General features: G+C 39.2%; 2 protein-coding genes across 2 annotated transcripts; one reads left to right on the top strand and one right to left on the bottom strand.

The window, feature by feature from the left end:
• Positions 1-8: 8 nt before the first annotated feature.
• Positions 9-16,861, top strand: LOC148355550 (uncharacterized). Its single transcript, XM_088349990.1, has 39 exons — positions 9-25; positions 2,688-2,814; positions 3,049-3,209; positions 3,270-3,437; positions 3,583-3,689; positions 5,425-5,631; positions 5,709-5,774; positions 5,849-5,902; positions 5,968-6,097; positions 6,167-6,339; positions 6,423-6,548; positions 6,653-6,769; positions 7,538-7,651; positions 7,720-7,842; positions 7,902-8,018; positions 8,101-8,238; positions 8,313-8,450; positions 8,521-8,655; positions 8,739-8,876; positions 8,951-9,073; positions 9,149-9,286; positions 9,510-9,623; positions 9,873-9,986; positions 10,058-10,174; positions 10,246-10,362; positions 10,433-10,552; positions 10,635-10,754; positions 10,837-10,959; positions 11,050-11,127; positions 12,206-12,331; positions 12,632-12,755; positions 12,830-12,984; positions 13,179-13,340; positions 13,408-13,518; positions 13,628-13,813; positions 13,906-14,115; positions 15,340-15,542; positions 15,619-15,711; positions 15,772-16,861. Exons 2-39 carry the CDS (start codon positions 2,702-2,704, stop codon positions 15,866-15,868), a joined length of 4,956 nt encoding a protein of 1,651 aa, XP_088206116.1. The 5' UTR covers positions 9-25; positions 2,688-2,701; the 3' UTR covers positions 15,869-16,861.
• cep135 (centrosomal protein 135) lies at positions 16,062-27,711 on the bottom strand. Its single transcript, XM_088349982.1, has 24 exons — positions 27,129-27,711; positions 25,152-25,339; positions 24,762-24,929; positions 24,489-24,630; positions 24,294-24,378; positions 24,090-24,218; positions 23,809-24,015; positions 22,954-23,019; positions 22,716-22,866; positions 22,350-22,567; positions 21,260-21,415; positions 20,191-20,331; positions 20,054-20,122; positions 19,843-19,994; positions 19,577-19,692; positions 19,352-19,506; positions 19,181-19,236; positions 18,942-19,110; positions 18,744-18,854; positions 18,497-18,682; positions 18,213-18,422; positions 17,910-18,112; positions 17,698-17,802; positions 16,062-16,732 (listed from the first exon to the last, which is right to left on the bottom strand). Exons 1-24 carry the CDS (start codon positions 27,239-27,241, stop codon positions 16,597-16,599), a joined length of 3,432 nt encoding a protein of 1,143 aa, XP_088206108.1. The 5' UTR covers positions 27,242-27,711; the 3' UTR covers positions 16,062-16,596.

The following is a 27,711-nucleotide window of genomic DNA, read 5'->3' as shown; positions in this document are numbered from 1 at the left end:
CTTGGATTCAGACAACCATCATCAGGTTTGTTAATTCTCCCTTTTCAATCTTCTCATTGACTTAAGCACTGAGTGTGCCAATTCTAGCAAAATAAAATTCAAGTAATAAGCCATCTCATCTCATTAGCCACACCGCTTATCCTCAGTAGGGTCGCGGGGTTGCTGGAGCCCATCCCAGCAATCATCGGGCAGTGGGCAGGGGACACCCTGAACTGGTTGCCAGCCAATCACAGGGCACACGGGGACAGACAACTCACTCGCTTATTCACACCTAGGGACAATTTGGACCGGCCAATTCACCTGAAATGCATGTTTTTGGAATGTTGGAGGAAACTGGAGTGCCCGGAGGAAACCCACGCAAGCACGGGGAGAACATACAAACTCCGCACAGGAAGTCTGGAGCTGGATTTGAACCCACGCAGGAAGTTCCCAAGACACCAACTGCGCCGCACATGTGCTAACCACTGCGCCGCCGTGCTAGTAATAAGCCATTCCTTTTGTAATCATATCTTTGGCGGGCTGTCCATTACACACATATGCCTTCAGTGATGTGTCATGAATGAACGAACGGGCCCAATGAGCAGGCTCTTGGAAGTAAACGGCGGGAGCCGGCTCCAAGCCTGTAAAGGGATCGTTTCTTTCGGCACACTATTTTTCTCTTGTGATTGATCAATATGCATTAGTATTTTCAGAGATTCTGTGTTGTTGACTTCGAATTTGTTGAGTATAAAGTCATGTTTGTTTGTATAGCCCTTATTCACAAGAAGTCTCAAAGGGCTGCACAGACAAAACACAGACATCATCATTAAAAACAGGTTTAAAATTCTTTATTTTATCTTTTTTTTGTATATCTTACTATTTTTTTATATCATGTTTCCTGTGTTAATCAGGAATAATGTGTTTTACCCTACAAATGAAGTGTATTCTTGTATTTCATACTTCATTTATTGTTGCAATGAAAATATATATTTTTAACCAACATTTTGTTGTGTGGCTCCAGAGATTCTGAGTTGCTTTACAATAAAGTTGCTCAGTATAAATTAAAAAATTACATAATTTTAAAAAATACAAATGCTATTATTAATTTAATAGACCAATATATTTTAAACTTTGGAGAATTACCACCCCCTAACTGACATTTCCTGAAGTTTTCCGTAAGGCACTCACTTAGCCAACTCAAAATCTTATTGGCTAAATCAAATGCATTATCCTCATCTATGTTAATGCTACTGGGCCTTCAGATTTGTTTGTGAAGGCCTACGGGCAGATTTCCAAGCCTGGCAACAAGTAACAGCTGAAATGTGATTGGTTAAATGCTTAAATTTGAGTGTAAACATCTGGTAGCCGTGCTACAAGAGGGAAAGCAAGGAAGCTGACCGACAATTTGGAATAGTTTAATAAGTATTCATGGACAAAATATAAATACATCCCATGATCAGTGTTCCCACTAAGCTGCGCGCGTGTGCATTCGCGCATTACCCGTACATTCTCAGCGCACAAGAAAATCTAGCCAGCGCAATGTTCCCTCTGAGCTGCGTGTGTGAGTTTTTAGAGTTTTTCGAGAACCGGCTTCTTTGGCTCGGGTCACTAAAAGGAACCAGCTCTTTCGGGTCCTAAATGACTCTTCAGGTTGTTTTTGCTTCTTTCATCCCTTTATAACCAAATATTATGTAAGTAGTGAAAAGCTGAGAAAAAAAAGAAACAAAAGGAAGAGAAAAAAGAAGGAAAATTTCAGAAAAAAAGCCAGAAAAAAAGAAAATAAATAAACAAAGGAAAAAAAGGAAACAGACAACAAAAAGAAAAAAGTAACAGCTTGGATTAAAATAAACACAAAGAGATTTGTTTAAAAGGGATTAAAAAAATACAAAAAAAACAGGGAAAGAGAAGAAAAGGTTTATGTTGCATTCAATTGATTTCCAATTATACCAAGTCAATCTTGTTGCCAAAATTATACTTCCACTAAAAAAGGTGATTAAATACAGTTGTGTATCGTGCAACCGACTAAATAAGCCCCCCAAAATGTTAGTATTATGCGACAAAAGATACAAGGAAAAAAAAAATCTTGTCAAAGAATTGTTGTAAAAACAAATGACGTTTGTAGGCCGTACAACCTTTGCAATAATTCTATCTATCTATCTATCTATCTATCTATCTATCTTGGCCATATCCCTCAAGAGGGGTGACCGACAGCAAGACAAACACATACAATAACAAAAAAAATAATGATTAAAAAAAAAAACATTAGTCAATTCATTCAAAGGTGATTTTTTTTTCTTGCATTGCCGGAAACTCAGCAAAATGTAACTTGATGTCAAGTTTTGGACATGTTTGATAATGACTTAGAAGCCACACTTGGGATTGCTGTTGCTCACTGATGTTTCAAGCGTTGCTCACCGACTTTGTGTGAACGCTCAGACCCGTGAAAAATTAGAGGGTACATTGCCCATGATCCAGATATTTTCTAGCCATCAGAGAAGGTCTTTTAGGCCCTGACGGCCCATCACTGGTTCATATTATACCTCAATTATTGCCTGCCACTTTAATTGAAAACAGAAATTTGAAGAGGTTTCATTCACATTGCGAAATTATGTTAGGAAATCCTGGTGGAAGTCATGATCAAATCTTTGTATCTGTGTTATTCGTTTTCATAGTCGTCTAATTTATTCAATGTTTATTGATTCTTTAAGGGCAGACAAGTATCATGGATATCCACAAAGATAAGAAATGGTCCAAGCTGTGTAGCCGCCTGCACAGGTTGGGCTATGATCAAAAACTAGGAGAAGAATCTGCACCGCTTGTTGAGCAGCTTTTCAGGTAACCGGCACTCTTTCTGTCAAACTACTTTGGTATTATATCAAGACTCTGTTTGGGTGTGGATACAATCATTTTTGTCTTTCTGGCCCGGCGGCTCTGTCAAATCTTTTAACTCAATGCAATCAGCAACTTTAAATGGGTAGGTCACCCCCGGGTTACACAGTGACGGATGCGCTTTTCTCTCCAAACATTTATTTTCAAAGTCAAATCATTAATACGTTTTTGTTGATTCAGTGATCTGGTGCGCACCACCGAAAGTCTACGCGAATCGCAACAATCAACAGGAAAGTCGGTGAAAGAAAGCCATAATTGTGATACCCGCCTTGCCCGGGAAAACCAGGAGCTCCAACATGAGATCATGATGTTGAGGGGGGAGAGGGCACTAGCAACCAAAGGTAAGAATCTCATTACTGTGTCACCGTAACCTCGTTCAAACCTCTTGTTTCTCGCTCTAGAATTCAATCTTCACACCTTGAAGCTGGATGAAGACATCGCTTTTCTAAAGTCTCTCAACGATCAGTATTTGCGAGAGATCCACAGCCTGGAGAAGGACTGCAAGAAAAAGGCCAAGGTTATTCAGAAAATGCGTGAGAAAAATGCAAACGCAGATTTGCCCGATGAAGGTAAAGTGAACTAAAGACAACTTTAAAAGAGATTACAGTGACTTAATATGACAAATGCGGAATGGATGAAACACAAATGACTGACTCCATTGTCTATTTTACAGAATGAAAACAAATACAAAATCCAATATGTGTCTTTCCTTAGATGGTCTCGTTGATACGGACGATGCCGATCACTTCCTGCGGGAATTGAAAAAATCAAAAACACAGCTGAAAGACTCTCAGGGGCACATACAACACTTGACTTGCCAGGTAAGCCAATCAGAAGGCGCAAGTATCACTTTAGAACATTTACTTTGTAGGGGGGAGTATGTATTATTTAGCACTTTAGAATATGTAAATATTTATTTAAATTATGAGCAAAATACATTACCTATCATATAAAAAGGCAAGTTTAAAATGCTAATAAGTTGCGTAGTTTGCATTTATTTACATATCATGAGGCTCAACTCGAGCTGACATAACTGTTCGCCATCTTGCTGATGCGGGTACCCAAAAACAAGGGAAAGGATGGGTAAAACAATGAGAGGTATAATGGTGCTGTTTTGTCACTAAGTATTTGTAGTTTGTTTTCTTCCTTGTGCTCTTTAGCACTCGTTTTCAGTTGCATGACAGAAAACGGTGACATGTAGTGGTCAAGTAATACACACTGTCCCTTTAAAACACAAGAGGGCTGTGCAACATAGAAACAAAGTAAAAACTCACTTTTCATTATTTTAATGTATTTCAAACCATAAACTTCACCCACCCACTTATTTTCAAAGTTTATTGAATTAAAAAAAATTTGCACAAGATGTTAACTCAGAAAGCTCTTAATCCACCGCCAAAATTCAGTACTATTGACTGATAATCAGTGCTTGTTTTGGGTATTTTAAATTTAACTATGAAACTCTTACCTCCTTTTTGTCAATATGGCAATTGTTCAAATTGTTGGCTTTTAAAATGATGAATTAACAGGATACTTTAAGGCTGTTCACCTTTTATGGTCTCAGTTTCACAGATTTGCATTGTGCAATGTGATTTACATTCTGTTTGGTCTAACAGTCTATGAGAGAGTAGTCTCATCTCATCTCATTAGCCGTACCGCTTATCCTCAGTAGGGTCGCGGGGGGCTGGAGCCCATCCCAGCAATCAACGGGCAGTGGGCAGGGTACACCCTGAACTGGTTGCCAGCCAATCGCAGGGCACACAAGGACAGACAACTCATTCGCTCATTCACACCTAGGGACAATTTGGACCGGCCAATTCACCTGAAATGCATGTCTTTGGAATGTGGGAGGAAACCGGAGTGCCCGGAGGAAACCCACGCAAGCACGGGGAGAACATACAAACTCCGCACAGAAAGTCTGGAGCTGGATTTGAACCCACGACAGGTTCCCATGACATGAACTGTGCCGCACAAGCGCTAACCACTGCGCCGCCGTGCTGCCCTGAGAGAGTAGTTATTTACAAAAAAAATAAAAACAATATATAAATCCTTTTTATTTATAGTATACAGTACTTTTATCTGTTAAACAAATACTTCTGTCTATAAAAAGGTTCTGTTCTTTGATTTTGGTACAATGTAGAGCGCGGAACACCAACCTTTTTGCTACTCTATAACAGGATGGGGCTCCCTTATTTCATATGCATTTCTAATACGTATGTTAACGCTATTTTATTTTATTTTTATGTTATTACCAGGTTTTACATTTTAAATGTCGGATAAAAATAAGCTCAGTCAACCACTTAAACATCTGCCTTGTAAAATGGCCCAAATATTTCCTCGAACATAGCAATGACCCGATTCTGGTGAGAGGTCTGCTACTACTTAAGTGTTCTTGGGGGCCACCCGATGCCCATGGGCACTACGTTTATGACCCCTGTTGAGTATGTTAATGAAAAAGTTATTTCTTTGCATTTCACCTAATACAGGTTATTTTCGGACCATAAACCACAAAAAAATATGGATTACTGTTATTAGATTGATATGGTTTATGGTATGCAGATCGATGAACTGCAAGAGACCAACATCTCACTGGAGCAAAAGCTCAAGGGAGTTGTGGACAAGTCCTGCAGCAAAGTGGTTGAGCTCACCTCAAAGAATCACGAACTATGTCAGGAGATTACGGATATCCGCAACCTTGCTAAGAAGATGGAGGTGGACAAGAAGCAAAAGATGCAAACGGCTGAAATCAAATTCCAGGATCTGAAAGTGTGAATGGGTTACGATCACTAAGCTCAATTTTGAGAAGGGATCAAAGAGCGAAAGTTTGTTTCTTTTTCCAACAGGTTGTCATCCGGAAACAACAGGGAGTTATTAAAGATTTGGAAGATCAGCTGAGTAAAAACCAAACAGTGAGGCCGGCATATCTAGTACACGCTGAGTAATACTGTTATGTCACCTTTTAACCCCTGATTTTGGATCACAGACCTCAGCTCTTCAAGATTCAAGGACTGAAGACCATCAAAATGACCTTCAAAATGTAAGCCTCAGCGAAACGTTTTTTTATTTAGGTGTCGACCTAAATCTCAGGAATCTTCCAATCAGGAGAAATCCAAACTGGCAGCTCAGCTGGGGGAGCTAAAACAACAAAATGAGAAAAATGAGGCAATGGTGGATTTCCTCTCCAGAGAGAAAAGTAGACTAAATGAGAAAGTGCAGAAGCTGATGTCTGTTGGTAAGCTGCAGTACTTGATGGGCTTCTCTAACAAACTATTTGAGTGATTACAAAAGGAATTCCCACCAGAAAAAGTCTTGGTGTTGGAGTGTGAGGGTTGGCGGGCCAAATACGGAATTTGCAGAATCGATCCCTCGCCGTCGCGTTTGGACGCCTTCATTAAGAGTTTAGAAGAGGAAAGGGATCACTATCGTCAGGAGGTTGAACACTATAAAAACCTGCAAGTCTCCAGTCACAGTCAGGTAAGTGAAGTTTGTAATGATTCGAGGGATTTTTAGTCCTTTTGGTGTTCAGGCGGCTTATTTTTTTGTTAAAAATACAACAGCAGCCTGACTCCCAAAATGCAAACTCACCTGACGAGCTTCGGAAGCTAAGGGAGGAACTCCGAAGGGTCAAAGAAAAACTTCAGCAGGTGACAAAACAAAACGTCTCTCTAAAAGAAGAATTAAAGGTGAGCCCCACATTGATATTATGGATTTGACTGATGCATCTTGGAAATGTAAAAAAAACACCACTAAATTAAGCCCTGCTTTATCATCACTTTATAAACTACAGAAAATACAACAAGAGGGGAAAAAAACGAACATATCAGAAGATACTTCGAGAGAGAACAACCTTTCCGAAGAAAAAGGCCAACAGCCAAAAGATAACAAACTGGGGGAGAAATCCAAGGTTATTCCAGTAGCTCCTGTACTTCCACACATTATAATTCTCTACACGCACATATGAACAAGAACTTATACCTTCTGGTTTGAGACAATTAGCTGTAGTGTATTATCTTCCTGCACCTTTCTTATGTCTCAGATGTGTATTTCATATTTTTATGAAAGTGACAATGTGTATTTCTTAGTTAAAATACTCCATTAATTCAAATAAAACACTATCGATTCAAACAATAGACGAAAAACAATATTTTTTAAGACTGGTAGGTTAAGATAATTTTTAACTATGTTACACAACTTGGGATGCCCTTTGAAGAAGCAGGCATGCTTGGCTGCCATCTTACTAATACCCAAGCCCGAATGACCATTTTACTAAGGTAGCTTGTCCCTGTGTTGCTTTTAGCACTTAACAGCTACTTACCATCCACAGCAGAGGCTTGCATGTGCTGGGTTCCAATTCTTTTGTCCCAGGCACCTGGCACTTCTATCTTCCTTTTCCCTAGTTTCCTTCTCTAGCCAACTAGAGTTAGCTCTTAAGCTACAGGCCACGGCTCACTGCAGGTGAATTTTGTAATGTGGTATATTTTTGGGCCTTGATAATCTGTCTTTTTTGAATACATAGATTTAATCTCGAATAAGAGCTTTAATAAACTAGTGGTGAATTATAACACACTATCGATTTCAGCGTTGTACAACAAGAAGCCAGATTCTAGAACTACCACTGTAACCTTCTTACAAAATACATCTCCCCAATCTGTAACGAAAGCTGTTCAAACAGGGACCCTCAAGTACGTTTGCTGAAAACCTGGATATCAAAGAGGATCTTACACTGGCAAAAGAAAAAAACCTTAAGCTGATTGGTGAGAAAGACTCACTCAAAGAAGAGTTACAGGTTCGTGGAAAGGCGTGTATTCATTTGGACATTTACTAGCCAGTCTTTAGAAATGGTTACATTTTTAGAAAAAGGAGCTACAGTGTAAGCAGTACACCATGGAAATCTCAAAGCTTCAGGAGAGACTCAAAGTGGCAGAAGGCAAAATTCAACAGCTGACTGATGAAAAAGATGAAATTGACCAACTAAAGGTAGGTAGCAGATATCACTCTTCCGTTGTATAATCATGACATAATTTTCCATCCAGCAGCAGCAGCACGAAGCATCATCTGCTGATATCACAAACCTGAAAGACGAGCTGCGCCAGGAAAAGCAGAAAACCTCACATTTGTTGAGTTCCAAAGATCCAATGATGGAGGAACTCAATGTAGGTATTTTTAAATAATTTACTTTGTATCGTTAGCATTGTGGTGTCTCTTGATAATATGTACACAATTCCCAACGTATAGCAAATGCAGAAACAACATGAAAGCCAAATGTCAAAGGCTTCTGCTGAAATTTCAAAACTCAGAGAGGAGCTCAAGCAGGCAGGAAATACGCTTCAGAAGTTGACTTCTGAAAAAAACTCATTGATGGAAAAGCAGAAGGTCGGTAACAGAAGTTTTCTTTTTTTTCCCTGTCATAATTGTCAGTGAATTGCTCAACACTGACATTTTTAAAGCAAGAGCAGACCCACACCAAGAAGCATGATACAAACACATCTACCGAGATGTTAAAATTGAAAGAGAAGCTCAAGGAGGAAGCAGACAAAGTCCAGCAAGTGAAATCTGAAAAAGACGCACAGATGAAGGAGTTTAAGGTCAGGACAAAACAACTTCTTTATACTCTTTGCACCTGAAAATTAGCTCTCAATTCCGTATTTTTCGTAGGAAAAGCAGCTGCAGTATGAGAGGCATGATGCAGAAACATCTACTGAGATGCTGCAACTGAAAAAGAAGATCAAAGAAGCAGAAGAGAAACTCCAGCTAGTGAAAATGGAAAAAGACACAGAGATACAATTGAAGGTAACAATTTGAAAACAACTTTGTTATTGTTCATCCACATAAATAAACACACACACACTACATTTTTTTTTTTTTTTTTTCAGGAAATTCAGGAGAAGCACGACGAGCAGCACACAAAAACCTTAGCAGAAATTGTCAAACTAAAAGAAAAGCTCAGTCTGGCGGAAGAAGAAATCCTCCAAGTGAAAGCTGAAAAAGATTCACTGAGAGAGGAATTGAAGGTAAGCATCAAGAGCATGGTGATTTTTTTGTTGATTGCACATGATTCCTATTATGATATCCTCAACAAAAGCAGCTGCAACAGAACGCCGACCAAAGTTCCACCAAAGTTGTCCAACTAAAAGAAAAGTTTAGAGAAGCAGAAGAAAAAATTAAAAACTTGACAGCTGAGAAAGACTCGCTGATGGAAGAAGTGAAGGTTGATGCTTGTAGACTTGTGTTGTATTCCATAACTACATTACTTAATGAAACCAAAATGGCCGCCACTTTCCAGGATTTGCAGCAACAGAATGAGCGCCTCACCGCAAGCACTTCTGCTGAAATGTCAAGGCTGAAAGAGGCTCTCAGACAGGCAGAAAAAGAATTCCAGCGGGCAAGGGAAGAGCAAGACTTACAGTTTGAGGAATTTAAGGTACAAAAAGCACAGTGTGGATGATTTCATGAAAAAGTCGAGACAGTTTTTTCATTTGTTTCAGAATAGGGGATGGTGTAATAATAGTTTGTAATAATAGTCTGTGCAATAACCTGTGCAGCCCTTTGAAACTCTTTGTGATTAAGGGCTATACAAATAAAAATGACTTGACTTGACTAATTTCACAGATTAAATTAACAACAGTATTTGTCCTTCTCCCTAGCAAAACAACAGGCCAGACAGCTCTGATAATATCTCAAAGCTAACAGAGAAGCTCAGACTGGCAGAAGCAAAGGTCCATCAGTTGACCAAAGAAAAAGAACAGCAGGAAACTGAGGTAAGGAAGAAAAAAAAGGTCATTTTTAATTCATTTAGGACGACAATTTATATTGTTAAATTGCAACATATTGACCCAAGCAATAATACAGCTGCTAAACTTTTAAACCGAAAGAGAAACCTATAAAAGAGAAGGGGGTGGGATGGGGATGAACTAGCAGGTGACATTTGGTAGAAAGTCACTAAATGAGGAGTTGAAGGTTCATAGATGTAAAAAACAGATGTACAAAGAAAAAATCCTATCCCATAGCAAAGGAGTCGGTCATCAGAAGAAATCACCAACCTGAAGGAGAAGCTCAGATCAGCTCAAGAAAGTATCCGGAATCTGACAGCTGAAAAAGATCTACTGGTGGACGAACTTGAGGTTGCAACCAGAAGATTTTAAATGCTCTTATCAGGTCTAAATTCATCAGCACAACCTTTCCTAAACTTCAGGAAAAGGCTAGCACGAGTACATCGGAAGAAATCTCCAACCAGAAGAAGCTCAGATTGGCGGAAGAAAAAATTAAGAAATTGACAGCTGAAAAAGACGCCTTGATGGAAGAACTGAGTGTTAGTAACAAACTTTCTTTCAATCGTGTGAATATGTATACACACAACGCGCTGCATTTTCTGATTCACAGCAAAAGACAAGTACCAAAACATCTGAAGAATTGTCCAACCAAAAGAAGCTCAGATTGGCGGAAGAACAAATCAAGAAAATGACGGCCGAGAAAGAATCCTTGATGGAAGAACTGAGTGTTTGTACCAACAGACTTCCCTTCAATTATGTCGATATGAAATCAACACATTTCATTATCGGATTCATAGCAAAAGACAGGTTCCAATACATCTGAAGAAATACCCAACCTGAAAGAGAAGCTCAGAACTGCTCAAAAAAGAATCCAAGACATAACTGCTGAAAAAGATTCACTGATGGAAGAACTGAAGGTTTACAAAATTATATTTTCTTTCAGTCTGAATACATACACACACATATGTATATATGTATAAATGTGTTTCCAAATTCTAGCAAAAGACTGGTTCAAATACATTAGAAGAACTCTCTGACTTGAAAGATAAACTCAGACTGGCAGAGGAAAAAAATCACCGTCTAACAACGGAAAAAGACTCTTTAAAGGAGGAATTAAGGGTAAGTGAAGCAGACTAACAAGCATCATCAGCAACAAATGTGCATACATGGAGATAATCTGTTAAACTTACATCTAAACCAGGAGAGTGTCAACTCGAGTGAACACAAAGATAAGGTAAATATATTGAAAGACAGGCTTAAACTGGCTGAAGAAAAAAATCGTCGATTGAATGCAGAAAACGACTCCATGAGGGAAGAATGGAAGGTAAACAGAAGAACTGAATTATGTTTTCATTATCTACCCTGTTCAATGATTTTTTGCAAAGCTTGCACTAAAAAGTTACGACTCTATCAGAACAGCCTGAATACCCCACTGACGTATGACAGTGAACAGGAGAACAGGATTCTCGACCTGCAGAATGTCATCCACAGTGTAAGTCTAGTGTGACGTCCATCAACTTTAATTATGTGGCACATTTGATATGTTTACATGAAAGCAATAATCCAATTAGAAATAGAGTACTGCCACTATTTCGATTACTGTACGTAAATCCATGTTAACATCTTAGTCAGACTGCGAGTATTCTGACTTCAATGGTTGGGTTAGTCCTTTCATTTTCCGATTGCTTGTGCATCTGCACGCATTTGAGTAATCCGATTGTTCGTGCCTCATCCAAAATACTTTTACGGTCCAAAGCATTTTGGAACTTCGTATTACAGAGACAAATGATACATGCAAACTCTGGTGCAGTTGTTAAAAAAAGCCTAATGTGTGTTTGTTGATTTTTCCAGTACATTTCAGTTTTATTTTCTGGCCCTACAGTGAAAATGCTGCAGTTGTAGACATTCGTACATACTAGATGCAACATTTGTAACCATCAATACATAGTGTAGGTCTATTCTTTTGGCAAGCACATTCTTGTAAACATCAGGAACACAGCAATGGAGCGAGGAGGAAACAAGCATGGTACTTAGTTGAATTTGGTGAGTGTCATGAATGAAATCCTCCTTAGTTAAATGCTGAAACGTCATCTAGTAATGTAATGATTTTGCTCCCGCTTTGCCATGTATACAAGGTTATTAGTTTTTCTTTACGCATGCAAATGATTCATTGTGATTGCTCCTGAAATCCAATATTGTTTTTAATTTTCAATTGGATTATTGCCTTCATGTAAACATACCCACCGATTTGAGTCGTAACAATCGAATCACCTGTAAAAAGGTTGAATCAGATGATGTCTCTAGATTTGGACAAAAATGAAATATTAGAAATGCAGATTTTGAAAATGAATAGATATAGCATTAATTTGAAGATGGTTAGAGATAACTGTCTTCATAATATCTCACATTAGTTCAAAAGTGTTTCGAGTCTTTACGCTCTTTCCGTAAAGTTCTCAAGACTCTCTTACTTGTTGTGTTCCCTCACCACCCTGAAAGTAAAAAAAATGTGTTTGATCTCTCACTTTTGTTGTCAATCTGTTGACTTGGGGTTTGTTTTTGCCGGATGAAAGCTGGAGCAAGAAAAGCTGGAGCTGCGTTCACAAAATTTTGCTTTACTGGACCGTGAACTTGCCTCGCGTTCTGCTGCGCTGGCTCAGAATGCAGATGAGGCGGCACGGCAGAGGCAAGTAGCCAACAAACAGCCTTAAGTTTGTTTGATTGACACAAGTCAGTTTTTTTTATATTTGATTTAAATTCATAAGTACCAATATGTATGCTTTTGCAAAATGCGTATATTTGTTCTTAATTATACAAACAATATTATTGAAAAAAAAAGCCAAGGAAATACATGTGCTTCATTAAGAGCATGTGTTTTGTGAAATGGGCACATTTTTGCTTGAAACTGAAATCAAGATTAAAACAAAGGAATGGCTCATGTCTACCAAAATAATAGTTTGCGGTACCTCAATTATTTCCATTGATGGCACTTTATTTTGTCTCCAAGGCGTCAACAAGAGCAGATTCAAGAAGCACTTTTAGACCTCCAACAGATGCTGTCAATAAAAAATGACGAGTTGAATGCTGCTCACTCCCAGATGGAAAAAATGAAGGACATCATCGGTATGGATATACAGTATTTCATATTTAATCTTTTGTGTCATTTTGGCTTGACTTCAACTAATTTGTTTTTTCAGAGTCGCTGAGTCAGCAGGTTTGCCGGCACAAGCAAGAATTCGAGGCCCTCCGTGTTTCTTACTCGGCGTTGTGCATAAAAAAGGATGTGCTGGAGGAGGACGTAACTACAAAGACCAAAAGGCTGGCGATTCTCCAGGAGCAGCTCAGCAAAAAGGTTGCTTCCATGTTGATGCATTCTTTTTTGTAGTGCTACCTATACACATGGTGCTCTAATGGCACACTTTTTTTCCAGGGGAAAACGGGTAAACAATAATGAGTTGCACCTCTATCATGTGAGTATCTCCATACCCAAGAGGACGCCAAAGTTGACACTGCTCTTTTAACGTCCTGTTTTTTAATCCCAGGCAGTTCGAAGAGGAACAGAAAAGACGGCAGAAAGAAACTGCCACTCAAAGGATGCTGGAGATTCAACAGGAAGCCCTGTTGCGACTCACAAGAGACAACGAATTGATCATCGGGGAATACAGGACGATGCAGGACAACCTGGCCTCCCTGACGCAGGAGAAGGAAGTCAGTAAACAAAAATGCTACTTGGGTGTAAAATCTCTTTCGATTAAAACAATCTCATCTGGTATAGGCTGTACATGGAAAGATGGATGATGCATTACGTGAGCGGGACGAATTCAAACAGAGAGTCAATACTTACATCAATACGGTATCCAGGATTGAAAACATCTTGAAGACTAAGGCAAGAAAAAAAAAACGAAATTAAGAGTATCGTTATACAATTTATAGCCACTTATCTCCCTGGTCTGCTCAGTATGAAAAAAGTCTGACGGGAAAGTCTTCCCTTGTAGGATCAGGAAAACCTAAAGCTGGCAGAGCTCTTACGCTCAGCTTGCTCAGATGTGCAAGAGCGGGAGCAACATCTGCAACAGGTGGAGGAATTTCTCGGCTCCATCCGTCTGGAGCTCATCTCGTCTGAGACAGAACGCCAACGCTTGCACGAAGCTCTCGGGCACAGGGAGCGAGACATACATCAGGTGAGATGAGGGGAAAAAAAAAACAATAATTAGTGTATGTCCTAGACCGATTGCTAGCCAAACGACATAAAAGTAAACTTCTTCTCTCCCAGAACATGGAAGACTTGTTGATGTACAAGTCACAAGCGACAACACTCGCCCAAGGGTTGTCTCAAATGGAAGATGAGCTTCGCGTACACCAGCAGGAGAAGGTGTCACTCTTGGCTGAATTGGCAGCAGTCAGAGAGCTCTGCGTCAAAATGGATTCGGATAAGGAAATTGCAGCTCGTCAACTATTGCAAAAGAGCATGGAACTGGAAAGGGTGAGGCAATACAAGTTGAAATACTATTGCAAAGAGTCAAATTAATCCAGTAGACCCCCAAGATACAATACGAATCCATTCTGAGTTGTGGATCCTAATTTGAAATTGCCGTAATAGCGAGGGATAGAAACGTATGGTAATTAAAAAATGCCTTTTTAAATCAAAATTCAAAACATTTAAAAATCCATCGTGTATCGTAGTAATTATGTAAAATATGCGTGCATGTGATTAAATAAAAAAACAACCACATTTTATTTACCTTTGTAGTGTGACGTGCTTTGCGCTGGTGGAGTGGAGTAGTGGGTGAATGCAGAGGGGGCGGAAGACATTGACAGACCGTTAAAAATGATTTCAGAAGATGGTTTGCTGTAATCACTTGATATTTAATAATAGTTCAAATTGTCAATTGGTTACAGCGATGCAATATGGAAATTTGTGTGTATTCCACGTATTTTTTGATAATCACAAGCTTAATTTCCATGGTTATCATTTTTTTGCTTATCCCTTTAATATCTTAGCAAGCTTTTGACCATACAGAAAAAATACAGCATTTTATCGTCGACTAACAAAAGTATTTATGGAGCAAAAGAGGTTCTGAACTGAATGAAGAGAGAAAAGCATTGTGAGAAACAGTTGTGCCAAAAGCATATTGGCATTTTCATTATGCTGTGATGCAAAACCATAGCAGACTGTCATTTATCGACCAATAGGGTTAGTTTTAGAGACGTAACTAGTCATACGCACAAACAGTAAAGAGTTTGAATTTTATGTTTTGAAGTCTGCAAAATAATTTGTTTTTGTGGTATAGTGGGGGTAAATGCCGTAAAGCGGGGCCGAAAACATCTCACGACACACCATAAAGTGATAGTGGGGTGCCGTATCACGGGGTCTGCTATAACGTAAGTGAAAAATGTCAAATCTACAGTCATGAGTCAGAATATACAGTACATAAATTTCTAGTTAATCTAACACTGGAGATTTTGCTGTGAAAATAACAATGACATGCTTTTGAAAGTGTGTCGTTAGTAGACTAAAACTAACACTCCGACACGACACTGGATTGCAAAACGAGTTTCGATTTCCTCCATACAAAAATGTTAAGCTAAAGAAACGCCTCATTTCCCTCTGTGATCCAAAATCAACTCAATATGATGTCATTCTTCAACTCCAATTTCAAATGCAGTTTTTGTACTTCCTTCCCACCGCCAACTACGTGTTGCCTAGGCTACAACAAGACAGGAGGACGCTTTAACGGAAGCAGCCCTCCTCAAAGAGCACCTGGCCAGCGAGAAGCTGGCGGTCCGCAACATGGAGGCCATGCTGTCGGCCAGTCGGCAAGAAATGTTCCAAGCGCACAACGCGGCCAACGAGAAGGAGGCAGAGCTCAAAGCCTTACGCCAAAAGCTCAACGTTGCCGACACCAAGATGTACGGCTTGCAGTGTATGTTTGATTGTAGGAATTTGACTTACGATAATATGGTACTTGATGTTTTTGTTTTGCAGCATCGCGCACGCGAGGGAAGTGACCATTCTAAGGGAGAAAGTGAATCAGCTGCAGACACAGATGGATATTTTGAGCAGCAAAGCTCTCGAGCGGTGAGCCTTAATTCTTACCATTTCATTATTTAGAAACTTAGCTGTCATTTCTCTCAAAAGAGATGCCCTTCAAGATTCTTCCTCGAATACGTCCTTCAGGCCCTTAAGGGCCTCTTCACCCGTCGACTACCCGCCCCGCTTGTCAGGTGGCACCTGAAAACTTCATCATAAACATCCTGACATCAAGTAACTCCGTGATCAAGCAGTGAAAAAGAACCATCAACACAACACAATCAATGCCAAAGAGGGCAAAAATTCACAAAGGATAAATTAATCTGCTACACGTCCTTCCTCTTTTGAGCATACGTCAGCAAAGGCACAACTACTGGATCTCACATTCAGTTGATAGGTCACAGTTGGAGAAAACCATAAAAACACAATATCATTTTTATTGAACAAAGGAAAATATGAATACATGTATCCAACTTATATCATGGTATGTAAAAAAATCTAGTTACATTGTACAGGAAGCAAATTACAATGTTACAATTCAAGTATAAGTCTATGGCTCGATAGATACTAGTTGGCAAATGCTGGTAGACAATTCCTATCTTATGAAAGATGTTCAAACAAATACGAACATAAATACTATATATACAAACTTTTGTGGTTCATGAGCATCTCAAGAGAAAGTTAACACTATAAATCTTGAGATACAGATGTGGTACATTGCTTATTTTGTGTATGACTGTTATTACCTTTAAATAAAACATCTCAAATTGCATTAACAACTGTCGCTCTCCTTGCCCAAACATATGTTTCTTATAGTTCATTTATTTTGAATACAACAGTACCAGCCTACACACTGATACCTAGTAACACAAATAAACACTATTAAGTCGAGGCACCACTGTACCAAGCGGAGAAAACTAAAGACATTTATCATTAACTGTCAGACTTATCAGTAGAGCTGTTGATGGTGGACGTGCGCTGCGATCCCGTTGAGGCGTTAAGAGACGATGAGCTCCTCAGCGACGAGATAGACAAGCCTTGCCGGCGCATTTCCTGCATGGCCCTCTCGCTGGCAGCACACAGACAACCACACTGTGAAGACCTGCGTTTTTAACTGTGCTATGCAAAACCTTTAAGTATGTAAAATTTTCAACATTGTTCCCATTTAGAAATAAAACAGAATAATTTATCAAAAGTTTTTTTTTTGAAAATGTGTTACTCTCTTCCGCCATCTGCTAGCTTAGTCACGTTCGCAGCCTTAGATCATTTGTTTGTGCATATCTTAGACATTCTAAAATAAACTTTTTAAAAAATCTTTTTGGAGGTTTGGTTTGGCGTTTTGACCCTACTTGAAACAGGCCCTTTCTTTTACCATTTATGCAACACAAACTAAAAATTGTAAAAACAAGCAAAAAGTTACGTTATGACCTCCCCCTTTCGTCCAAGCTACTGTATTGTGCGTCTCCGAACAGTGTTGGTAGAAGTAAGATAAAAGCAGTTGGCGCTTTGAACTCAGTTTGACATTATTAACTCTTATTTAACAGAGAAAATATTCTACTTGCAACGTTTTAAGGAGACCTCAAACATCACGCCGACCTTTAAACAGTGCAATAATTAGTTGACACCTTCTTCCATCCTGATTTCAGCCAGCAGTATTAATGACTAGACCTATGATATTTATGTTAAATTCTTAAAAGGCTTTAACAACATGTTGAATCCTAATCAGGCATTTTCAACCTTTGGAAAAACTCAAATCCATGCATCTGTGTTTGGTACCAAGCAGACCAATGGCTGAATGAAAGGTTTCAGCAAATTACTTACTGAAATGGCCCCCCTCCCCCCAAAATATGGAGGTTATTTTGAATAATAAGTTAGTTAACAAGTTGAAAAAAATAGCAACAGAAATAAATCAATAAAATTAAATTCTTCTATTTGGACGGTTTACAAGTTACAGATACTGAAAAATACTAATCAATAATCAAAAGTGGAATCCTTTTTGGATATTCATGGATATCAATAAATTCATTAACTCACCGTTCAAATCGTTCGGATGTCAGCTGCCTGTTGAGGATGTCCATCTCTGCCTGGAGCTGAGAGACTTTAGAACGAAGGTTGGACACGTCCCTCGCATGCTCAGCGCTGTCATTAAAAAACTTGCTTACTTAATGTTTCAAATGCAGCTTTGTTTTCCAATAATAAGTTCCTTTAAGTTTTACACACGTAGGTCATAGATGTAAAGCACTTACTTCTTCTTGTCAGCTTGGGTAAGCCTCTCACGCAGGACCTTGAGCTCAGACTCCTTCTCGCTGGCAGTCAGGTGAGTCTGAAACTCTTTGTCACGATTGCTGGACAACAGCTTCTCCAGATTTTTCACCGCTAGTCGTTCAGTGGCCAGCTGCTTTTTCAGCAGCTCTGCTTCTGAGCGCACGTCTTCCAGCTCTCCTTGCACCTGGATGGGACAAAAGTAGACAAAGCAATCGTGTCTTTGAAAGTGTGATAAGCATGCACATCATTCATCTATGTTGCTGCCTCCTAATAGCTTGTCTCACCCTCTCCAGGTCCATGCTCTTGGAGGTGACGTGTCGTGCTGTGAGATCTTTGGCTGAGTCTAGCTTGACGCAGAGCTCCCTCATGGAGGCCAGGTCAGAAGTGAGAGATGCTTTTTCCTCCTGGGCTTTCCGGAGCTGCTCCTCTAGTCGGGCCATGGTTCGAGCGAGCGTGGACACTTTGGTTTCGTATGCCTGCAGGGCTTGCATATGCTAGGATGAAACAAAAAATATAGATTATTTTGCGACTAAAGATTTCAGGTCTTATCTGCTGGATCTCGCCTTACCTGCTGGATCTCGAGCTCCTTGTGGCTGACGGTTTCGCGCAATTGCCGGCGTTCTGCGTCAGACGAGAGGAGCTCCAGGCGGATCGAGTTTTTGATCTCTTCAATCTGTTGCAGGCGATGTTCCCGCTCTTCTATGTTTAGATGAGCGGTGCGGTAACGCTCCAGCAAGTCAATGTTCTCCTGATCCTGCAGGGCCAACAAATTAGTCAGCTGACGCGTGACGGTGTTAGTAGAAAATGTATCCTGCCTTTGTCTTCAGCAGATTTTCAACTCTGGCCACATTGACTATGTAGGAGTGAACTCTCAGTTTTAGCTCATCACGCTCACGTAAGGCCTCTTCCATCTCTGTGTGGACCGCCTGGACAACACAGCAGAAGTAGAAACCAGGGTTTAAAGTTTGCTTTTCAAATATGATGAAAGATCTTCACAATTAAATGATCCTAGCTTGGTTCTCTCTGGTCATGGTGGCCAGGTCGTCCTGAAGACTCCTATTTTCTCTGACTGTGATGTCCTTGGTTTTCTTTAGTGCTGCTACCTCTGTCTGGGCTTCGTCCAGCTGTTTCCTCAAACTGGATAGCTCTCTCTCGCGGCTGTTTAACGCCCCTTGCAATTGACTGACAAAAATGCAGAAGATTAAGTCAAATGTGTACGTGATGGCACCTTAAAAAAATAAATCTTACTCACGCTAAAGATTTGTCCATTGCTGTGATTGTGAGCCTGACATCTTCAAGTGTCTTTGACTAAAACAATAAAAAGACACTGCATTTGCTATCAACTTTGAGATGCAGAACTAACTGGGTCTTCTATTGGGCTGCTCCTATAAACATCAGACTCAAATAGATTCAAAAGAGCTACCTTGTTTCGGAGCTCCTCCTGAAGAACAACCAGCTTTTCTGCTTTTTCGTCCACCTCATCTTGCAGGCCATCCTTCTCCTTATCCAGAGAAGTGAAGGAGAGTTGAATACGTTCCACATCCTGTTTGTGCTTGGACACTTGTTGACGCAACATCCCTGCGAAGCATAGCTAAAAATTAGCTTATTTGTAAAAGAAAATTTAAGTCTTAACAACAAAAATATGCACCTATGGTCTCCCCTTGAATTTCCACCTTTTCTTGAGCAGCGTGCAATTCAGAAGTTTTCACAGACAGCTTATGTTGGAGGTCAGAGAGTGAATATTGTGTTTGTTCCAACTGCAGCCTTACATTGAAAAAAAAGCATCTGTTAAGTATCACGAGGTATTTAACAAAAATGACACTATTGTGGATTTCTGAATCAATTTCAAAACGACACACAGAAGCCTCCTTTGCGCAAAAAAAAACCCTTCCTTTATGTATTTTCAGTACAAACCTTAAAGCTGACGATGTTTTCTTGTGCTGAGCCATCTCCTCAGTACTCTGAAGCAGCGCACTGGACTGAACATCCAGCTTTTGCTCCACGTCCCGCTTGCTGTCCTTCAGGGCAAAGAGCTGTGACCGTAGCTCCAAGTTCTCTTGTTCCAGCTGAACAATTTAAAAGTTAGAATCTGAGACTTGAAATGTCAAATAATCATCAGGCTTACCATGTGAACGCCATTTTGCATGTCCAGAACCCTTGTGTCTTGCCCGTATCCGTTTAGGGGAGCAGGGGTCTAATAAAAATCGAGGTGAATGTGGTGTTATGTGGGATAAATATATTTCTCAGAATAAACATTCCAACCTTAAATTCCTCCATCAGTAAGTCTCTTTCCGCCTTAACCTGCAGGATTTTACTTTCTGCCATCCTGAGTTCCTCTTTCAGTTTCAAGACATCATCAGACGTGCTTGAGCTTTGACGAGTGTCATGCAGCTGTTCTTGAACCTTAAAAAAAAGCCTTTAGAGCAGGGGTCGGGAACCTTTTTGACTCAAAGAGCCATAAAAGCAAAATATATTAATTTTATTTTGGGAAAGAGCCACACCATATATTATGAGACAAATTTACTCAATTGCTAAACCCGCGCCCCAGACAAAAGCTTAGTCTTCAGCACATTTATTTTTGATGATTTGATAAAAATTATGAAAAGAGAATAATGCCAGAGCCCGTGTCCCAAAATCAACAAACATACCATTTTAAACTTGTGTCTTTCTTGCAATTACTCAAGATCGGTTAAACTCATTTTGACCCTTTTTTTCATACATATTGGTTTCAAAACCAGATGTAAGCTGTTATTTTGTAAAAACGTCACAACATTCTGCAAACAGGGAGCCTGATGTGCTTATGCGTAGGGCGAGAGATGGGAGGGAGTGCTTGCACTTTTTGCATAGCTCCACCCATCCCTCCCACTCACCCAATCAAAAAACTTTAAGTTCTCTTCCGGTGTTTTGGCGTATTTACAGTGTGTTCTGTGGATTCATCATAAGGTATCTGAACACTAAAGAGAGATCATATAGTGAGGTTTTATATAACGGATTCTTTAGCGATGTACAGCCAGAACGAGTTTTTTTTTTTTTTTTTTTTTTTTTTTTCGTGTGACACCTTGACTGTAAATTGTAGTGAAAACGTGCCCTATATATTCTGCCAAGCACTGTCTCGATGTCAGCTTTGGTTTGGCTTTGTGTGTATCTGAACAGGATTAGTAGCCTACGTTTTGGACGAGATGGAGAAAATTTGCATGCAATCAAATTTGTCTCCGAGCCACAGGTACTTATAGAAAGAGCCATATATGGCTCGCGAGCCATAGGTTCCCGACCCCTGCTTTAGAGGCTCAACTCAAGTGTGCATGCAAATATTTAACGAGGGAGTCTCTACCTGGTAAAACATATTCTTGAAGTGGTCTCTCTCAGCAGTGAGCACTTTCACGTTGGTCTGGATTTCCTCCATGCGCTCTTCTACCTCCTGCATAGCAGTCTTGAGTGTATCTCGCTCCTTCCACTGATTGACCAAGCCTGATTCAGCAGCAGCTCTCTAAACAATTGAATAAAATAAACCTTAATTATCATTGTTACAAAATGGGTTGAACATATTGTGACAACAAAATTGGACAATATCAACAAGATTAGGATCTAACTAACACAATCACCTTGTCCATTAAACTGGCTACAGGCAATACAGTGGGCTATTTCCGAATCTGTGTTTCTCAAGTCATTAGGTCATTAGGAGGAGTTGTTCACATTCATGTAAACATTTAGGTACTGATATACTCATATACAAAATCCCTCAAAAAGAAGAAAATGCACTCAAACAATTATAAATTTAAGACAAAGAAGAACAAAATATAAAATAAAACTAAGCACATTTTTTTCACCTAAAAATTCAAGATGCATTGCACGGGGAATATTTAACAGGTAAATAATCAAATTCTCGCCTTCAGTTATTTTGCATGTTTAAATTGTCAAGACAGATTACAGTATAGCCCAAGTTCACAAGATAATGTTGCTCTCATCAAGTTTACCCAGTAGAAACCATTATTTGCGGTGATCATTGTTCATGAGGGCGTAAGAATGGATAAATAATTTTGCCAACTAATTTAAAAGATGAAGCTTCACCATACTTTGAAAATAAATAAATATACTTTACTGGCAGATACTTTTGCTAATTTAAAGTATCATATTAATTGTTTAACAAGAAAACAACTTGAAAAAAGGTTGCTAATATGTATATAAATCTAAAAAAAATATTTGTACTTATTCAAAATCTACAAAAAACATGCATAACGTTCGCAAAATTATCTACCCGTGGGACGGTTTTTTCTACATCACAGACTTCTTAACAATTGTACGCTTTTTGTAAATAATCATCAATTTAATGTTATCATTTAGAGGTATTTGGAAAATATTCTCAATACACCTATCAAGCTTTCAGGTCAAACTGTTCTAAATCACTAACAGACAACTTTTACCTTGAATGACTTTCCCGTTGGACTCCTGCTCCGAACAGGACTACGAACGGGGCTACCGGATCCTCGTGTTAGTCTGCAGCGTTCGGCTTCCTTCCGGTAGTGGTCGCGCTCCTCTTCCAGACTCTTGACGAAGGCATCTAAGCGCGAGGGCGAGCGTTCCCTTCCGCAAATACCGTGTTTGACTCGCAATGCCTCCAGCTCAAGAACCATCTCTTTGTCTAGAATGTGACAGGAGAAAACAAAATAGCGAATGTTGATCATTGTTTCACGATTGGTTTGTTTAGTCACACTTGAAAGGGTAAACAAAAACAATCCAAATTTGTATGTGCAGCTAAATAAGAGAGGCAAATTCTTCTGTTAACTTACCAGCTGACAACATCTTCTCCACTTTGTCTTCTAGCCTGATTTTCTCAGCCTCCAGGAATTCCAGGCTTCTTTGTAACGCATCATTTTGTCTTTGATTCTCCAGCAGTTTCTCTTCAAGGGAGACTTTAACAAGGTCACACTCGGAAAGGACCTGAAAGAAAAACAAAAATCTTCTAGTAAGTATTTAAACAAGGTGCGTAAAAATTTCTATTTTGCAATAAGTGAGCCTAATACTCACCTCTCTATTTTGTTTAAGCTTCTCTTCTAAATTGTCAATTACTTCTTTTTGTTTTTGAATGACTCCCTGTGTAAAGAAAAGCATCAAAACATTGTCATTTTGCTTTTGGCCAATTCATACTGGAAACATAAAATAAAAATACACAGCATGCCTTCGATTTCGCGCAACAACCAAGTACAGCCAATTCTATTTATCTTGTAGCATTTAATTTGGGTAAGTATGAGAAAGCGTTTTTTTTCCAAATGATTGCCGATTGCCAATTCATCAATAGATAATTAAAAAACACTCCAAAAAGGGCCATTGTTTCAAATTAAATGGAGAAAATGTATTAACACCCTTCTTCTGAAAATTCAGCAACTGGATTTGGCAATTAAATCTAAATTCTGACCAAAAATAAATGTTGTTTTCCTTAATAAAAGCAGAAATTAAAAAATATCCTGTTGACGCATAGAAATTTAATCTACTTTTGTAAAAGAGCGCATAAATTTGAAACTATTTGTTTTGGGATGCTTAAAGAGCAATGATTGAAAAAATGACCTCAAAAGCTAAAATCAAATGATCAAAATAATTAATTTTATAATTAGCTTGGTATTGCATTAGGTGTTACAATGCAACCATTTATTCCTGTCAAATAAATTTTCCCCTTGAACATGCCAAGATCATCAACCCACATCAGAAAAAGTATAATTAAACCTAAATATCGTACACACTTTTTACTGTGATGTGCCTCAAAGAGTGTGGCACTGAGTATCATATTTGTATTTGGCTGGCCTTCTTTTAAAGCATTGATGCAGCAGCAAGAAAGCTTAAAATCGATTGTTTTTGGCTTTTAAGATTTTAATTTTGCAGGTTCACTTTATTATTCCGCAGCTCCACGTCAGCCATTTCCAGCGCTTGCTCCTTATCCATTTCCATGCGCTTGGCCAGGACATCGATGTGCGTCAACTCCTGACACAATTCAAAGTTCTTTAAGGAGAGGTCAGCGACTTTGCTGGAGGACTTGTGCTGAAGTCCGTCCACCTTCTGCTCTAAAGTCTTGTTGCTTTCTTGCAGCAACTCAACCTGCTCAACAAAAAGGTGACTTTTGAACTCCTTGAAGAAGCGGACGATATTTTTGGATTTATCGACGGGCTCACCTGAAGGTTGAGGTGGGCGATCATTTTCTCGTTGCTGACGTTCTGAGCCTCCAAAGAGATCACGTCGTGAGGTCGGCCTCCATGAAGCACGTGGTTCAAACGATCAATTTCTTGGTCCCTTTCTATGACCTAAAAAAATAAGAAAAATTAAAAAATTTTAAATGAATTCCTTTAAAAAATATCAATGAAAAATTGTTCACCTACTTGAATATTTAAAAGTTTGATACATTCATGGGATTCATCAAGCTCTGATTTGACTTTTGTGACTTCGTCATGCAGCTCAACAATCCTAAAAACCAAATTTTGGAAGACAGTAAGATATTTTATACTTATTGGGAATATTACATAAGCCGGACACCCAGCAATGTGTGTACAATTGATTACAACTAAAATAGCTACTTCTTATCAGCCAGTTGAAGGAGATCTGCGATATACGGGTCGTCGGGCTGCGCCACAGGATAACCGGATGTCACGGGTGGAGGGATGAACTCATCCGTCTGCATTCTCTGGCGACGGAAAGCAATGTTGCGCTTTTTCCCGCCTGGTGAAATTACATGACAACTTTTCATTCACAGCATAAAGTTATTAAAATAAATAAATAGATTGGTGGATGTATGGAATAACAAATAAATGTATAAACAAATTGGTCACAGCCCCAGTTACAGCGATTACCTGGCGTCTGCACAACAGCCTGCAGATTCTTCTCCTGCAGCTGCAATATTCGATCAGATTTGGCTTTTCCGTCCTTCTCCAGGCAGCGGATCTTGTGCGTGCACTGATTGTTCAAGAACTTGAGGTCACACATGTCATGGTCCAGTTTTCTTATGTGGTTTTTTAACTCTGAAAACAAGGCAGTCGAGCAGGAATAATGGTAAAGTTGTCATAAGTAATTTCACTTTTTGGTTTGCTAATGATTATCAATACCCATGTTGAGAAGAATTAAGTACATAAAGAGTAAAAAGGGATGATTAACTGTATTTAACATCTTTTGTAATGTCTTTTTACATACCCATACCAAAATCTGTGGAAAAACAATACCCACACCAACCCATGTCATCTTACCTCTGGTTATGTGCTCCATCTCCTCCTTTGCCTTTAGAAGATCCACGTGAAGCTGGTTGTTCTCTCTAACCAGCCTGGCATTATCTGCTCTGTAAGGTTCCAGGAGCATGTCGCAGTTTTGGCTTTGTTTTTCAGACTTTGCAGAGAGTTTTGCATTGCGCAGGCTCTCGGTTGTGTGGACCAGATCACTGTAATAAGATCAGTTATTTTGCTTTTTTCCCCTTTTTTGCTTACATTTTTATATTAGAAAATATTTTTAATCATCTACATATAAAAATTTACTATGCACTGTGTGCAAAGTCTTGCTTGTATTCAGTTTTGAGAACATTATTCTAATAGCCATTTGCAAAGTTTTTCGAGAATGTACTTAAAATTATGTTCAATATTAAAAAGGGCATTTTTTTATTTGCGAACTAGGGAACAGGTGTTATAGTTTAAAAAACAATGATAAGACTAAACATAAAGCAAATATGTGTTTCCTTTAGAGGAGTTAATTAGTAGTGCTCTATTCAACCGTAGGATCCTTTTCATGTTTAACTGTAATAGATTTACAATCAGTTTATAGAGTCCCCTTTTGTATAAAAAGGATGATAAATAACCTCAGCCTCTGCATTTGTCAGTTCCTACAGCCATTTAGTGTACATGATTTAAGCCCAGAATACTTTGTAAATAAAACCTTTGAAGGAACCACTTATCTCCAGCTCTTATTTTGACCGACCTCTTGTCTCATAACCTGTATATAATAAAGAACATGCAGGGTAAAAATTACTCTTATAACCTAAATGTTGGGATGGTTTTGGTTAAAGCACACATCAAATTTGTGATATTGCCTGATTGACAGGAGACTAACAGGGACTCAGAGATCTGGTCAATCACTTGGACAAAGCATTAAAACAATATGGGATGGAAATCAGCACAGAAAAAAAAATAATGACCAAAGATCCCCATAGTATCACCACAAACATCACCATCAACCACAGAGAGCTAGAACTTGTCACAAAATTTAAATATTGTGGAGCTGTCATATCAGAAGAGGGGTCTGAACCAAAATAGTGGCCAGGATCATTTAAACCACAGCCGCGCTTGCCAGACTTAAATCCATCTGGAGGGACAAGAACATAGCAGTGAATTTAAAAATCAGACTTATGCAAGCGCTGATTATTTTCATTCCTCTTTCTCGACGCTTGTGAGACACGGACTCTCACAGCAAAAGTGGAAGAGAAAATCCAGGCCATGGAGATGTGATGCTCCAAGAAACTTCGAGACATCAGCTTATGTGACAAACTGAACTGTTCGCAAGACCATCAGAGGACACATTGGACCCTTCAAAGAACTGTTGCAGACTATGTGCAGACATACGTTAGTGGTATGGTCGCGTCACAAGATCAGGACTGGCCAAGATAATTCTCCAGAGCACAGTCCAAGGGGGCAGGAGGAGAGGAAGACCGAAAAATAACTAGGCCAACAACATTACAGAATGGGGTGGTGCGAATTTCGCCATGACCCATGAACAGGCCAGAGACTGCCAACAGTGGAGAAGGATGTCCAGAGTTGCGACCTCATTGGTACCCTGACGGACCCATGGATCCGTAAACCTTGAACCGACATAGTCAAACATCATCTCACAATTGATGGGATTTTATGCAGAAATGTTAGAAATACAAAAAGATTCACAACTTCACATATTTTTTTTCACACAACTATAGTGTAGATACTGAGCGAGGGGGCTGGGAATCCCCTCCTCTGAATCAATCTCCCAAAAAGAGTCAGAAATGACTCTAGCCACCTCCCACTAGGGGGATATGGCTGTGGTATATATGTATACTAGTGTAGATACACTGTGTATTACTAATTATTTCATGGAGTTTATATTATTACCTGTGTATTACTTAAAACTCACATCTCGTTTAACAATTAACTTGGAACGGATCTTGAATAAGGACATTTTGAATCAAGCCAGTTTTGACGGCATTTTACCTGAAAAGCCTCTCGACGAGTGGCAGGTTTTCAATCCCCAGGGGATGTTTGTAGCCCAGCTGGTCCAGACGTCTTCTTAAATTGAAGTATTTCCTTTCTGCGACGCTTTCCATGACTTTCAATAAAGCGTTACTATTTAAAAAAAATGTCTCACTAATCGGACAGATAGTGTTAAACTGTTCCCTAATACAAAATACAGAAAATGAGCCTGTTTGTAAACAACATATTAGCTAGCTAGCATTATTAGCCAAAAGTTGTTGATGTTTTGGGTTCCGATTTCCACTTTCTCGTTCATTATATAAGGATCATTAATTCATAATCAAAACAATAAACTAAAGGAATAGTCAAGTTGTGCAAAAAAAATCTCCTTAGTCTGGAGGAAGAACTTTAGTTGGAGAGATGCAGCAGATTAGCATCACAAAAACTAGCGCTTTCGTAACAACGAAGCCATTATACGAGATAAATATACATTCCTAATTGATTTTGCAGTAGCTTTGATAAAAATTAAAAATAAAATAGTCTGTCGCAAAATTTTGAAAAGAGCGCCGATGACCTCAAGTTTGCGTTCGTCACCATGGATGGA

The sequence above is a fragment of the Urocampus carinirostris genome, chromosome 12, assembly GCF_059441175.1.
Source record: "Urocampus carinirostris isolate Australia breed hairy pipefish chromosome 12, RoL_Ucar_1.0, whole genome shotgun sequence".
Taxonomy (NCBI): Eukaryota; Metazoa; Chordata; class Actinopteri; order Syngnathiformes; family Syngnathidae; genus Urocampus; species Urocampus carinirostris.
The sequence above is the reverse complement of the archived record's forward strand: the minus strand, read 5'-3'. Positions and strand labels throughout refer to the sequence as shown.